This window comes from Schistocerca americana, chromosome 1 (genome assembly GCF_021461395.2).
Source record: "Schistocerca americana isolate TAMUIC-IGC-003095 chromosome 1, iqSchAmer2.1, whole genome shotgun sequence".
NCBI lineage: Eukaryota > Metazoa > Arthropoda > Insecta > Orthoptera > Acrididae > Schistocerca > Schistocerca americana.
In genome coordinates this window covers 59,828,242-59,844,212 of record NC_060119.1, presented here as the reverse complement: position 1 = coordinate 59,844,212, position 15,971 = coordinate 59,828,242, and the positions used below count along the sequence as shown (strand labels likewise).

Below are 15,971 nucleotides of genomic sequence, written 5' to 3'. Positions count from 1 at the left end.
TGTGTAACCAATGATGTCATATTGCTGACACACACACACACACACACACACACACACACACACACACACACCAAATGCTTGGAATACTATGGTATCACCACATGTCTCAAGAATTCAAACAAGCATAGTTAGTACAGTTACAAGTTCCCACAATTTGTACAAAAGTAAAACAGAGATGACCAGTGAATCATTGGAAGAGAAGTACCATTATTTTAGTGATAATATGTTGGGTTACTTCAGAAAAAAAGTTATACAAACATATGCTGCAAACCTCTGGGCGTGGCACATGGTACTTTGCATGGTATAACATGTTAGGGTTTCTTCTCAATCCAATCATGTATGAAGTGCATGAAGAATGACTGTCCGAATGCCATTGTACACACTGTAATTAGTGTAAGTTTGTCTTCATTGTCCTTAGGGGACCAAAACATAGGGAAATGAAGACTACAACAAAATTCTCCACTTAATATTGGTTGCTGAAATTTTGTAAGTAGGCTTTCATGGGATAATTTGTTTCTACAGTCAAGGGTCTGCCAATTCAGGATTTTTTCAACACTCCTGTAATGCTCTCCTATGAGTCAAACAAACCTGTGACGATTCATGCACCACTTCTTTGTATATGTTCAATATACCCTGCTAGTTCTATTTCATACAAATCCCATACACTTTAACAATATTTGAAGATTCGTAAGCAGTGTCCTTTGTAAACTGACTGCATTGCCCAGTACGTTTACATACAAACTCCACAAGCCAGCGTAACATGCATGGCGGAGCGTACCTAGTACCACTACTGCTCAGTTCCTTTCCTGCTCCACTCACAAATAGAGAAAGGGAAAATGGCTGCCTATATGCCTCCATTTGAACCCTAATTTCCTATATCTTTATCTTTGTGGTACCTACATGACATGCATGTTGGCGGCAGCAGAAATGTTCTGTAGACAGCTTCAAATGCTGATTCTCTACGTTTTCTCAATAGTGTTTCCTGAAAAGAAAGACATCTCCCCTCCAAAGATTCCCATTGGATTTCACAAAGCATCTACATAAAACTGATGTGTTGACTGAACCTACAGGTAACAAATATGGCACCCCACCACCTCCAAATTGCTTCAAAGTTTTCCTTCAATCTCACCTGGTGGGAATCCCTAGCACTCGAACAGCACTCAAGAATGGGTTACACTATCTCCCAATAAACCGAAATCAACCATCTGCCTTCCTTACTACCGTCCTTACATGCTCACTCCATTCATATCGCTTTGCACTGTTACACCTGGATATTCAATTAACACAACTCTATCAAGCAGCACACGCTACTGCTATATTTTCAACATTACAAGATCGTTTTTCCTACTCATCTGCATTAACTTGTATTTTTCTACACTTAGGGCAAGCTACCATTCATCACACCAACTAGATATTTTGTTAAAGTTATCTTGTATCCTCCTACAATCACTCAACGATGACAACTTCCTATACACCACAGTGGCATCAGCAAGCAGACACAGATTGCTGCTCACCCTGTCCATCAGATCATTTATGCATACAGAGAATAAAAGTGGTCCTATCACACTTCTGTAGTGCACTCCTGCTGCCTTGTCACTGATGAACACTCATTGTCGAGGACAATGTACTGAGGTGTATTACTTCAGAAGACTTCAAAAGCAGCTCAAATTTTTGAGAATCTGTTCCTTATGCTCAGACCTTTGTTAACAGCCTGAAGTGGGGCACAGTGTCAAACACTGTCTGGAAATCTAGGAATATGAAATCTGCCTGTTGCCCTTCAGCCATGGGTCACAGGGCATCATGAGAAAACGGCAAACTGAATTTTGCACCAACAATTTTTTCTAATTCCTTGCTGATTTGTGTAAGTTTATTTTTTGTCATTGGGTCTAATATATCTCTAGCATGAATGGGCTCATGAACAATGCATTCTACACAGTTTTCAGACAATGCATTTAGAAACATTTCCCAGGATGTCCTGTCATGCCTACCACACACAGAATTGTATTTTCTCAGCTGATGGTTGGATGATTCAAGCCTCCTCCAATGATGACACGTCTGGACACTCATACAACCAATCTGAGGTTCTCTCTAATGTTTGCAGTTACATGTGGAGGTGACTCTGGTGGCCGATAAAAAGAAACAGTAGCAAATTTATGCAGCTTCGATTTTTATCTTGGTGGGTCCAAATTTATTGTCTACTGTGACAAACACATTGTCTCCGTATACCATTAGCCCATCCTTTTGATATACACTTACATTTACCCCAAAAATCTAACAGCTGCCAGTTTTAGGTATTAGCCAGCTTTCTGTACCTAAAAGAGCTCTACTGCTTTTTAGGATGAATCTCACCTTATACTTCGGAGTCACCTACAGCTATGATTATCTGGAACGTACAGAAGAGGGCTTGACCTAGAAAATCCTTGTGTGGAATCCACGTACAGTCAGCCACCTTGATAGCAGCCTCTAATGTGTAACGCACACATGACCCATTTAAGGGGACCCAACAATTCTCAACCCTATGGCATAAGTCCAGGTAGCAAGATGCAAGCTACTAACAGAACCTTCTAAATCTCTGGACCAAAACTTCTACTTGGCTCAGAACCAAAGGGTCCTGATCATTTCTAGAAACAATGCTACAGATTTTGGTGATCACTGGATTGCAGCAAGGCTGTCTTCTCAACCCAATATGTCAGTCAGTGGGTTGATCGAGTATGGCCTCAGACACCAAAAGACATGCAGTGTTCTTCCCAACACTTGCCAGAATTTGCAGTTGGTTGCACCCTCTTCCCTCAATGGCTGCTGTATCCTATTCAACATGTTGAATGAGGCCTCCATGCATAACAAAGACCGCATGCGGTGATCCCTTCCAACCCCTGCTGCCATTTCCCTATGGGGCACATTTGTGTTACCTTGACCTTCGCACAGGACACAGCATGTTTCCAAATAAGTGAAGTGTGTCTCATGGGCTCAGTAATGGAAGACAGCAGATCAAATTTATTGGTTAGGTGAATGGATTTAAAACCCCGACTTCTCCTTGGTCCCTGCCTCTCACATACATGGTCTCTAGACCTACCACTGGCACGCCATTAACAGTCAAATGGATGACTAGTGATATTCTGTGTAGACTACGCAGCAAATTTCTTACCTTCATTTTTATATCTCAAGTAAGAATCACGATGACAAAAGTGATTAAGGTGCATATGGAGAAGTGATTAAGGTGCATATGAAGGCAAACATTCACTTATCCCATGTTCCACAGATAAATGTGATTAAAAATGGAGTGAGTAATATTGGAAAAATCAAACATCTTAAACTCCAGGTAGGAATATCAAAAATGTAAGAAAAGACAGATTGCTACTTACCATAAAGAAGACATGTCAAGTTGCAGACAGGCACAATTAAAACACACTTACATAAAGCTTTCAGCCATGGGCTTCATCAATAAATGACAGACACAAACCATTCACATCACACACACAAGCAGGCGCACCTCATGCACACATGACCCACAGCTCCAGCATCTCGGGCTGGAATGCGGCTATCACGTGGGATGCAAGCAGCAACCTGGAGGGGGTGTGGAAGGGAAAGTGACAGCTGTTTGTGAGAGGAGAGAGACGAGCACTGTCTGGTAAACTGTGCAGGGACTAGACTGCCAACATATGCAGTGTCTGCAAGTTGTGGAACAGGGAGATGGCGAAAAAAGGAGAGGAGAGGGGAAAGACCATATACCAATATAATGTATTGGTATGACTACCAACCAGCTGTCCACCAGAACGAATGGCCACCACCAAACTGTGGCTAAGCACCCAATGGCACAACATGCAGCTGAACATAACACACTGATTTCAATGGCTACTTCACTACCAAAGCTATCTGGATCGTTCCCTCCACCACCAACGTTTCTGAACTGTGCAGATGGGTGTTATCCTTACAACAAATTCTCCGCTCCCATAATTGTCCCGGCCTCCAATTGCCAAACCTCCCTGCCCCACAACCCTGACGTTGCACCTGTTGGCAGTCTAGTCCCTGCACACTCCACCAGATGGCTTTTGTCTCTTTCCCTACCCATACACAACTACCCCTCCCTACTATCCCTTCCCCTTCCTCTTCTCCACCCCCTCTAGATTGATACTTGCGTCCCATGTGATAGTAGCATTCCGGTCCAAGCTGCTGCAGTTAGCAGTCATGTGTGCATAAGGTGTGTGTGCCTGTGTGAATGGTGTGTGCGTCTCTCTTTTACTGATAAAGGCTGTAACCGAAAGCTTTATGTTAAGTGTGTTTCAGTTGTGCCTGTTTGCAACTTCATAAGTCTTCTTTACGGTAAATAGCAATCTGTCTTCTCCTACATTGTTAATGTTGGAGAAAAAAAGTATTCTTTAACGTGCACTAAACAGTGGTTAGCAGAGTATACAGTTAGATGATGGTAGCCACGAAGCTTTCTGCATAATTAATTAAACTGTTCTGTTCCTTTCTTTTATTCTGTTTTGCCTATTGGATTGTTATATTTTATGCACCTCCTCTGTTTCGCAATTACTCTATGATCTGTTCCACCTCTGGATCACAGGGTACCAGGCTCAATTCCCAGCCGTTTCAGAGATTTTCTCTGCCCATGGATAGGGTGTTTGTGTTGTTCTCATCATTTCATCACCATTCAGGAAAGAGGCAAGACTGGCAGTGAAAAGATTGGGAATTTGCACGGGTCCTCTTAACCACACCATTGTGTGCATCACAAAACAAAATCATCATCATCATCATCATCATCTGTTCCACCTAGCGTCTGTGTCAACACATTTCTAAGTGACCATGTACAGCTGCTTCATCTCAAATCTGTTCTGTTGCTGTCCATTGATTAATATTCATTTATGCATGTTCCATCCATGCAGATATTATCACTAGTAGAATGCATTCCAGTTTCACTTCACATATTTGACTATTCTTCGCTTTCTTCCAACATTCTCTTATCTTCAGGAAGGATCCCAAGTTCCAAATTATGAAGAATTATACTGGTTTCCTGTGTCACATTTTACCACTTGCCATTATTTTTTTGATATGTTTATTTTTGCATAAAACTTTGCAGAGTTTGATCTTTCATTTTTGGATATATACTCTAATTTCCTTAACATACAAAATCAACACATGTATGTTGAGTGACTTGTTATCTGTTATAATGCAAAACACATTATTTGATTTCTCCAGATGAGTGTCAACAAGATTTTAAAACAGTTGGTGTGTTTTTAATTTTTTTTTTCACACATAACAAAATGACTCCAGGATGTGTGTTATAACACTGTGTACTATATAATACATTGTAGCTTTTGGAGATACATTTGAGAAGCTAAAGAAAAGAATCAGAATACTCTGATGATGGTCAAGTCTTGGTAAAATTAGAGGGGTGTGTATATAAGAAGGCGAGTGAGGAGGTGATGCACAGTAGCACTGAATAGCATACCGCTTGATACTCCAGCCATTAACATCATTCTGCAGCTTGTTTCTGTAGTATATACTTCACTGTGAGCATAAAATATTTAATAATGAGTTTCACATAATGTACATATGTACAATAAGGGTATTTGGTCATTGTAGTTTTCATTCTGGGTAACATACAGCAAACGTATGTATTACATTAACAAGCAGTAGCTCTAGTTTTCTGCATGCATATATTTTTCAAAAAGAGATAGAAGCAGAAACACACTCCCCATGTTGAATACACACCAATCCTGCCAGGTGTCAGAGGGGAGAACAACTGTAGCATGTGGTGTGAGACAGACACAGAGGTGCTCTCTGCAAAGTATTCTCCTTCTCTGCACAGAATGCAACACACACTCATGTTCTTTCATGGACACCACTCTTGTAGGGTAAAGAAAACAGTGTTTTGTAACGTGACAGCTCCATACATCCTGTGATATATGTATCTTGTGCTCATTCCATTAAAGAGAAAATTCAATTCAAAACATTGTTACTGACAATGAACAGAATTGGCTGCCAGTATATGCCATTGGGGGACTCACCTCCAAGTAGTGCTTATAAGGAAATATAAAAATATTTCACAGCCTAATGTCTCCCCCCCCCTCGCCTTAGCCATTCTTACATTTGCATTTGTCAAACTTTTGTTATATTTTCATTTCTTTACCTTTTTATTCTTTTCTACTATGGGTCCCCCACCACCTACACGTCTTTCTCTACCTTCTTCCTCTCTTCACTCTTCTTTCTTTCTATTTATTATTCTACATTCACGCTATTCTTCTCACAATTCATTCTCTCTTCTCCTTCTAACCCACTGGCTAACACTGGTCCTTCTATCATTTTTGACTCGCAGCTGGCATGACACTTCTTAATGCACTGTCTTTCACCCCCTACTCTATCTGACATCTTTCCTTATCTTAGTTTTTGTGACCCACCCCTCTGCGGAACGTTCCCTACCAAACAAGAACAAAATTAATGTTGCTTATAAGGAAATTAATGTTGTTGAAGCTAAGAGTGTGGTGATCTATTTTTAAGTATTTCTATCCCCAGTAATGGAAGGAGTGTCTCCTGAAAGTATGTTCTGGCAGCTATCCTGTCTGTCTGTGCGTTAATTACATGTGTTTGGCAAATTATAAATGGGATTTGAACAGACTACAGAATGACACAGTTAGGTCAGCATACAACAAACAAACAAGCATACATGGCTACAGTACACACACACACACACACACACACACACACACACACACCAGAAATGTTGAAGAAAAATGGGGGTCTTCGAAATATAACATCCTACGAGTAGCAAATTAAACAGTCAAGACACAGAAGACAAAGCATAAAAAAGAACAGAGTACAGAAAGAACAATAACAAAAATAAATTTAAGATGTAAGCAGAAACAAGACAAAGCTGAGGTAGGAGAAAGGCAATACAAAGCATTGAGGAATGAAATCAACCAGGAATAAAAAGAGAATAAACAATTGTTAGAGGACCAATACAAAGAGGTGAACGAAATGATCAGCACAGCAAAGCTGAAATGTACCTATAAATCAAATGCATTGGAGTCCAAAACAAAGATGGAATAGTATTACATGACCAGAAACAGACAAGAAAAATGTGGAAACACTAAAAAGCTGTATGCAGGAAACAATGAAGATCTGCAACTGGAGAACGCTGAGGAAGTTGATCCAAAACCGGAGGGAGATGGTGTATGATGACTTCAACATTTTTGTCAGGCAGCTAAAACCTGGGTAAGCCACTGGAATTGATGATATACGATCATCAAGGCTGGTGGAGAACAGCTACACAAAGAACTGTTCCACCTCATACAAGTTATGTGAAGAAACTGGAGAGCTCCAACAAACAGACTTTTAAAAAATATGTACAAGGTCAATACTACAAAAAGAATTCCCAAACTGACATGAACACTATAGGACTCCTAATTTGGTAACAAATGTCTCCAAGATCTTGACCTCTATCATTCTAAGGTGGATCAAAGGCGGGATAGATGCAATGATCATGGAAGACCAATTTGGCTTTTGAAGAGGTGTAGGCACATGAGAGGCAGTACTTGCTTATGATTAATTCTTGAGAAAAGGCTGCGGAAGGCTGAAGACACATAATTGCCTTCAGCGGCTTAGAAAAAGCGTTTTTAACAGTAGCCTAGTGACAGCTTTCCGAGATTCTGACAGGTGGTGGTATAAAGTACTTACAGTGGTGCAGAGACTGTGAAAAGATTTGGAGAACAAGAAGAAGAAGAAGAAGAAGAAGAAGAAGAACGTATAAATTCAGAGGGCAATAGATGAAGTTATGGAGAACATAGGGACTATAGGCGGAATTAAAGTTCATGGTCAGAAAATAGACATGTCAAGATTCACTGATGATACCGCAGTGTTAGATGTAATTAGAAGCGATGCTGACCCCGATGGAAGCTACTCTCAGCTCTTCTTATAACACGAAAATTAATAACAGAAAAACAAAAATCTTAGTGGTGAGTAGATAAAACACCATTGCCCAATGCTCACTTGATAATGAAAGACTGGAGAATGTTCAATCCCTTGCCTACCAAGGATGTAAAGTTACATCAGACAGAAGATCAATAAAGGATATTGCAAGCCAAATCCATCAAGTAAAAGCTGCTTTTAACAAGAAAAGAAACATTTTTACAACCAGTTGCATAGACAAACATCACAGGATCTCATCAACACATTTATTTGGATTTGCTATACAGAAGACAAATATGGACACTCAGACACAGTGGTTAGCACACTGGACCCATATTTGGGAGGACGATGGTTCAAACCCACGTCCAGCCATCCTGATCTAGGTTTTCCATGATTTCCCTAAACCATTTCAGGAAAATGTCAGGATGGTTCCTTTGAAAGAGCACGGTCGACTTCCTTCCCCATCCTTCTCTAATCCATGGGACCAATGACCTCGCTGTTTGGTCTCCTCCCCCAAATCGATCAACCCACACTCAGAGAAGCAGACAAAAACAAAACAACAGTCTTCAAGATGTGATGATACCCTAAGCTCAAGATTTCCTGGGTAGACAAGATATCAAATGAACAGGAGCACCACAAAGTGGAGCAAGAGAAGTCATATGTTTCAAAACTTATCCGACTTAGAAGGGACACATGGGCTGACCATCTGGTGAGATATGATTGTATCATTGAAGGGATAGTAGAGTGGAGAACACAAGAGGCAGACTGAGACTAGATTCCATCAACCAGATCATTGATGGTACCAGCTGCACCACCCATACCGCTCTCAAGAGCAAAGCTAAAGACAGAAATGCATACCGAGCTGCTGTTAACTGATCTGATGGTTGCAAATCTAAGAAGAAGAACAAGATCAAAAATATGAAGTGAATGGAGTGAGATCAAAAAACATGTATGTAACAGAAAAGCATTTGCATTTATGCGTAGTTGTGAGGCTAAAAATGTAATAATTCATCATAATTTGAAACTTCTATCTCTTCTTTTGAAACTACAGGAAATAAGAACACCTATCCAGAAACCCTGCAATGTTTGCTGGACATGTGGAGCAAACATGAGAAAAGTGTGTATATTCCTTAGTCAACATTATCAAATATGGTGAAAATTCAGGCAAACTGCGGGATTGGAAGATTCATGGAACTGTTTGTACTGTTGCCTTATAATTAAGGAAAATTAAGTTTTGGGTAACAACAATCAACTGTGTAAAAGTGATTTACGTGTGTTGAACAAAATTATATTAACAGTCAACTATGTCAAAATGATTTATGCGAATTGAACAAAATTGTGTTACTGTCATACTAGTAAATTGAATAACAGACAAAAAGACGCCACTTACCCTATGAGCTGTCAATGAAACTTGTTGTTTCAGTGAACCGAATCCATTTCTTAGAATGTACTGTGAAACAGGACAAATAAATATCATAATTATTAAGAAGATAAAATCAATATTCTCCATAAACTAATGTTAAAAGTACATAACTTACCTTGCTGGAAAGACCTAAGGGGTAGGCTGAGCAGAGGGACGAAACAGTTTTGAAGCAGTTCTTTGAAAGTGGTAACATTTTCACTGTGTGTCACCTCAAAATCAAAATTCAAAGCAACGCTGTTACTCTTTTCTGCTGAAAGAAAATCATAAAAAAGGGAAAAATAAAGAATATTAGTTTTCTTCAATTCATAGCAGAACAAAGCATAAAAATATGATGTATTATGGGTGTCTCAAAGCAAAGCAGTTCTTCACAAAGAAAATAATTGCTAAAGCAGTAGTCTGGGCAAGAAATAATCCAGTAACATTCTTGCTATGCATAAATAACCTCCTATCTCGTCTCTCTCTTTGGTCTAACCCTGCGCAGGGGCATAGTGGCACCATGTGGTCAGAACCTTGCTAATCTGCCTCCACAGAGCTCTGTCTTGGGCATTGTGACTTGCTTGCTGCAAGCCCATCCTGGTCAAGCTCTTAATCTGGTTTATCCAGGGTAATGGTGCACATCCTCAAGGTCTTCAGCTGTTGACTTTTCCCTCTATCATTGTTCTTTCCATTGCCTTTTGCCAATGTGAGCAAAATTTTTTAACAAATTTTGGTTGAGAAGATGATCTAGAGCTCTCTCAGGATCGATTCACTACTTCGATGTGCTGTCCATGGAATTCGAAGTAATCTTTTATAGCACTACATTTCCACAGCATGAATCCTACGATGATCCAAAACCTTCATCATCCAAGTTCCTGCTGCATAGCTCATGATAGGGGAGATTAGAGCCAGATGAGGGTGAGCTCTGTCTTGACAGTGACAGAGGCATCCTTCCAGTTGTGAGCAAGTTTTGCTGTTGAATTTCTCACAGTCAAAATGCACCCATGGATCTCAGGCTCACAATCTCCAGTATCAGTGACAAGAGACCCCAGATACTCAAACCGGCTGATGACCTCATAACCAGCAATATCTGTGATATCAGGTCTGTTGTCATTAGGACAATCTGCAATCATCACTTTGGTCTTTATATTGTTGATTTCAAGACCTTATTCTCTGCTTCATTTAGCCAACCTTCACATGACGGTTTTCAGTTGATGCTCATCTGTTGCAATTTTCAGAGTGTCACCCGCCTACTTGAGACTATTGATTTTTCTGCCGCTGACAATAATGCCACATCGTACCATTCTTCAAGAACATCTCTTATAATGTGCTCACTACATGCACTGAACAATGGTGGAGAGATAATGCATCCTTGTCTTATGCCAGCATTAGTAGGAAAATTATATGAGGTGTTACCGATTCTTACTGTCGCTATGTTCGAAAAGTACAGTTGCCGTATCAGGTATACTAGGTGTCTCGGCGTATCCATGTCAATGAAGATAGTCCACAGCTTTGACTATTTCATCTAGTTGAAAGCTTTCTTGTAATCCATGAAACACATGAACATTTTGGTATTATATTTTCCTACCTTCTCAATGAGCTGTCAGACATTTAGGATCTTCTCATGAGTTCCATTGCATGGAATAAATCCAGTTTGTTCAGCTGATAATTGTGGACGTAAGAAGGGCTTTGGCCTCTCATTCAATATAGTGAGCATCATTTTACTGCATGGGAAATAAAGGCTACTGTTCTACAGTCTGTATACTAAATTGGAGAATCTTTCTTGAATTGTGGTATGAAAATGGAGAGGCACCATTGATCTAGTCAATTTGCAGACATCCAGATCTTTTGACATAACCTATGCGCGATGCCCACACCCATGTTAGCCACGTTTTCTTAGGACTTCAGCAGTAATTCCAACCTGGCCTGGTACCCTCTGATTCTACAACTTTTTCAGTGCATGTTCCACTTCTGTCTAAGAATCGCTGGTTCAGTGTCAGTTGTGCTCTGGTATCTTGACATTGGTTGTGTGTCTTCAGCAAACAGGTTGATGCAGTATTCACTCCACACTTTAGTAATACCTTTTGCATCTGTGATGATATTCCCTTAGTTGTCTTTAATAACCTGAGTCCTGAGTGAAAACTCCCACACCCGTGCCAAGCACTTCACATTGTCATATAGTTCTGAGCTGTGGTTCTCTGTTGCACTGAGTTTGAGCTCTACGCAAATTTTGTTAATTTGATCATTTTTGTCTTTCCTACAAGTATGTTTAATTTAATTATTCACTTTTTCCATAATTTGTTCTCATTGTCCTGGATCTATGACTGTAAGCCGGATGTTAAGTTGCCTTTCAATCAAAGCCAAAGTTTCATTTAACATCTAGTGTTATCACTACACCGTGGTGTTCATCTTTGGGATTTTGTTTATTACACCTGTGATCTATTTTCCTGCTCTCATTCAAGCTATGTTGCAATTTCTCTCTAGGTCAGGAAGTCCAATTCTTCAAAGTACTTCTTGGAATATAACTGGGTCAGCTGCTGGCAGCCTTTTCAACTTCATTTCAGCCACTGGTTTATTCAGCTTAATTCTGATGTAGGCCCACAGTAGATGGCGATCAGATCTGCATTTGACACTAGTTTTGTTTTCACTTTGCGCTAAGAAGTTCTCCATCTCTTATCAATAAGGATATAGTCAATTTGATTCTCATAATGTCCATCTGGGGAGGTCCACATAAAGAGATGGTGTTGTTTGATTTTTAAGCATGGTCTCCATTATGGAGGAGTAGTTGTCCATTGTGAACTCTAGCTATTGATTTCCTCACTCACTGCGAATTTCATGCTGCATTTTGTACCTCGTATCCAAAATCAATCCCAGTAGACACACATTAACAGAAGGAATAGCAAATGAACTTTTCACAACTGTTATTGATTGGTTCATTGTAATTTTACAATTTCAGCGACATCTGCACTGTATATGATTGCTCGTTTTTGTTGTGAAATCACCAGAAAGTTAGTTTACTTTCATGCATCCATTCACTAATGTCATATGAGATAATATTTTGAGGTAATTCCACAAGTAAAACAAATAGTACTCATTCTACAGAAACCGGATAGTATCTGTTGTATATCTTTGAACCTAATGTAGGAAACAGATTAAAAAATAATAAATAAACTTATATATTACTGTCTATGTATTAACACTCTCAACCAGTAGCACAAGCTTCCTACTGCAATCTACAAATAAATGGAACACGACAAAAAGACTGTTTACATACACCATGAAATAATTAATGGGACAATGATCCACATGCTTATTTCCTGTAGTACTAAAATTATGACAATTCTGAATGCAATTGGAATACTGAACATTTTAAACTTTGTGTGCATTTTTCATAGTGTCACTAACTTTTCAGGTATGAAAATGCTACCTTTCTTATTGCTTATTTCATTTAATGCTAGCTACATAATTGTAAGAATCATAGTTTAATTTCTAAATTACACATCTGTTCCGTGCATTCTCTAATTGTCTACTCAATTAAAGCTGTCATACATTCACTCAAATCTGACTCACAACGAAGAACATTAATACGTAGATACTGCAGCAGGTCTCCTTCGTGGATAGAGCTGTGCTGTCCCTCTAATCCTTCAGTAACATTTAACTTGTCATTAACCACTTCAACCAATGCAATTTTAAAGTAATTACATTGGATATCACTATAAATAGTTACTCCACAGGCTTGATCAATTTGATATTCTGTACATGTTGTTCACATATTGTCCTGACATATTTTCATTCAATAATGTCATATGGAATACTATTCTTGGGTAGATAATCTTTAAAGAAAAAAGTCTTTATCGCTCACAAAAGTGCTGTAAGAATACATGTGGTGCTCACCCTCAACCTTCTTGTAGACATCTGCTTAAGGAGCTAGGCATTCTGACTACTGCTTTCACAGTATATTTAGTCCCACATAATGTTTGTTGTAAATAAACCACTCCAGTTCAAAAGGAACAATGATATAAAGTTAGAATAGCAGACAGAAAAATGACATTCATTTCTACAGATTAAGGTTGACTACTGCACAAAAATGGGTGCACAATGCTGTAACTAAAATTTTGTCCATTCACCTGGAGATACAGAATGTCTGAGAGACAGCAAAGTAAAATTTGAAAACAAACTGAAAATGTTTTGTAATGTGTAAAAATGTGGTGGGTAGGAATTACTAACTCACATCTGTATATTTAATAATAATAATAATAGTAACAATGATAAATAATAATAATAATAATAATAATAATAATAATAATAATGAAAAAACATTATCTCATAAAGTTTCAGCATGTATCCATATTTACAAATTAATTTACAATGTGAATGTAAAATGACTCATTCCACAACATTATGATTTACTGTGCAAATTATAAATGGAATGTCAAACTAAGTAATGAAGCTTCATTTTATACCACTTGGCTATTTGGCAGCAGTGTCAGACTTCCTAGTGAACTTAAAAGTAATCCACTTATATTTCTCAATAATATTTCCATGATGGGCACAAGTAAAACAACTCATTTCAAAGCAGTGAAGTTCAAAATTAATATTGTTTATGTGAAAGTGAAGTGTCATTTCTATTACCTTTTACAGGGGCAGACACTTTTTCGTGGTGTCTTCCCATTCACAAATGCACAAGATTTGTCTGTCAATGAGACCTTCCATACACAAGTCTGATAGACATCACTGTCTGGAAAATAATAGAGACTCCCTCCAATAACGCACATGTTGACACTCTCTCTCCCCAAAGAGACTTTACATCTATTTCCTACAGTATTTCATCACATGTTTGCATTTCATAGATGGAGTCAATCCATACAAATACTACTGAGTACGTATTTCAAGCAGCACCCTCCGTCGAAGTCTTGAGAGTTTCGCATTACCAAACCTCCAGCCTACATGATCATAATTGACAATGCATGATGTAGTAGTAGCATTAGTAGTAGTAGGGTAGTGGCAGCACCATAATATTTTTATTAATCCTTGGATCATTTTTACAAGGATTCTGGACATGCATGATATTACAGTTTAAGAACAAAAAACAAAGTACATAGTCACAGATCTAGTTTGACAAGTATGAGACAGGTGAGGCTATGGCCTTATACTAGGAGCCACACTGGCAGCTGCCTGAAGTAATTTAGGAAGACCATGGACAACTTAAATCAGGCTGGCTGGATTGGAACTAGACTCTTTATCCCCTCAAATACAGGACCAGTTTGTTTAAAATTGATCAAACTATTTGGTTTATCCCTAGTGTACAACAGTGTCGTTTCATCATCTTTCAAAGAAATTACCCCATTACGTAAAAAGCCAGTTCTATACCATCCATTCACTTGGAACACATTTTAGACACATTATTTCATAATGTACTTTAACACTATGCACAATATCAGGTGTGACAAGTTTATTCCTTGGCAAAAAAAAAAAAAGGAGTTTGAGTTGTATGTGCAACGCGGTCCACAAGCATGATACATTACCTGAATGTAGAGGGTAGCCGATTAAACACACATACTTGGGTTGCAGTCGGTGAAATGTCTACATCACAAAATCAGGTGTTATGAAAACAATAGTTAAACAGTGTAGTCACTGTATGTAGTAGTAGTTTTATATTTATTCTTTCTTAGTAAATGTAAGTTCGGTCTAGTTCTTGCTCGATGGTGATGAGCATGAGCTGTAATTATCATGGTTAATTTTGATGTGTGTAACACACTGGTAAATGTATTCATATGGTGTAGTTAAAATCATTAATGTTCTGAGCAAATATATACAAAGAGCCTCATTACTATTTTTGTTGTTATCCTTATGGTTCTTTTCTGTGCACTGAAAACTATGTACTATTTCATGTATTTGTTTCTCAGAAAAGAATTCCTTTGCTAAGAAGTGACTATGCAAGGCTGTTACACACTTCTGGCAGAACTGTAAGGATATAAAACGGTGACAACAATCCGTTTGCAAATATCTTTTGGTACTCAGGCCATTTCAACATACAATAGTCATTCCTAGAAATTTTGTGTTTGTTATGTAGTCTATAGATGTATCACCTACATTTATGTTTCCAGTAATAGTTTTCCTCTTGAAACTGAAATTCATTTATTTGTTTTCTTTATGTTCAATGTAGCTTAACTGCATATTCACCAACTGTAAACTTCTTTAAAGGTTTCCTTTGCTTTCACTGAGAGTTCTCTCATTTTTTCAGCAACGATAATGCTGCTGTCACCAGTAACGAAAACTTTTCCTCCATGATTAACACTATTGAAAAAGTCAATGATATGTATCAGGAGCAGTAATGGCTATCGCAAGAAATTACTATCTTAATGTGTTTTGGTTCTGAGAACTGCTTCACTGGAGCTTTATTCTTGTACCCTATCTGTTATGCATGATCAGAACTAGTCGTTAGCTACAGTTATTACTCTTGATGGTTATAGCCTATTTAGCAGAATCTCGTGGTCAACACTATCAAAAGCCTTAAACAAATCTAATAATATATGCTTGCGAAACACTCATCCTTCTAAAGAGCACTTAGTACTGCTTTTGTAAATTCTACTATGGCAGATTCTGTACTTCTATTACAGTGCACTTAGAATTTATTAATCAACTCATTAATCTGTGTTTCACAACT

At 38.5% G+C, this 15,971-nt stretch overlaps 1 protein-coding gene across 8 annotated transcripts in view; it reads right to left on the bottom strand.

Annotated features, from left to right (window-relative positions):
* LOC124547844 (cytochrome c oxidase assembly protein COX15 homolog) overlaps positions 1 to 15,971 on the bottom strand; it is an 89,420-nt gene that overhangs the window by 55,443 nt on the left and 18,006 nt on the right. For 4 of the 8 annotated variants that reach the window (XM_047125137.1, XM_047125141.1, XM_047125140.1 and 1 more), the window contains 2 exons: positions 9,444 to 9,578; positions 9,296 to 9,355 (listed from right to left, as the gene is read on the bottom strand). In XM_047125137.1, coding sequence (XP_046981093.1) covers positions 9,296 to 9,355; positions 9,444 to 9,521 — 138 coding nt within the window. In that variant the 5' untranslated portion in view covers positions 9,522 to 9,578. The remainder of the gene's footprint in view (positions 1 to 9,295; positions 9,356 to 9,443; positions 9,579 to 15,971) is intronic. The other 4 variants (XM_047125136.1, XM_047125139.1, XM_047125134.1 and 1 more) reach the window with 1 other exon arrangement.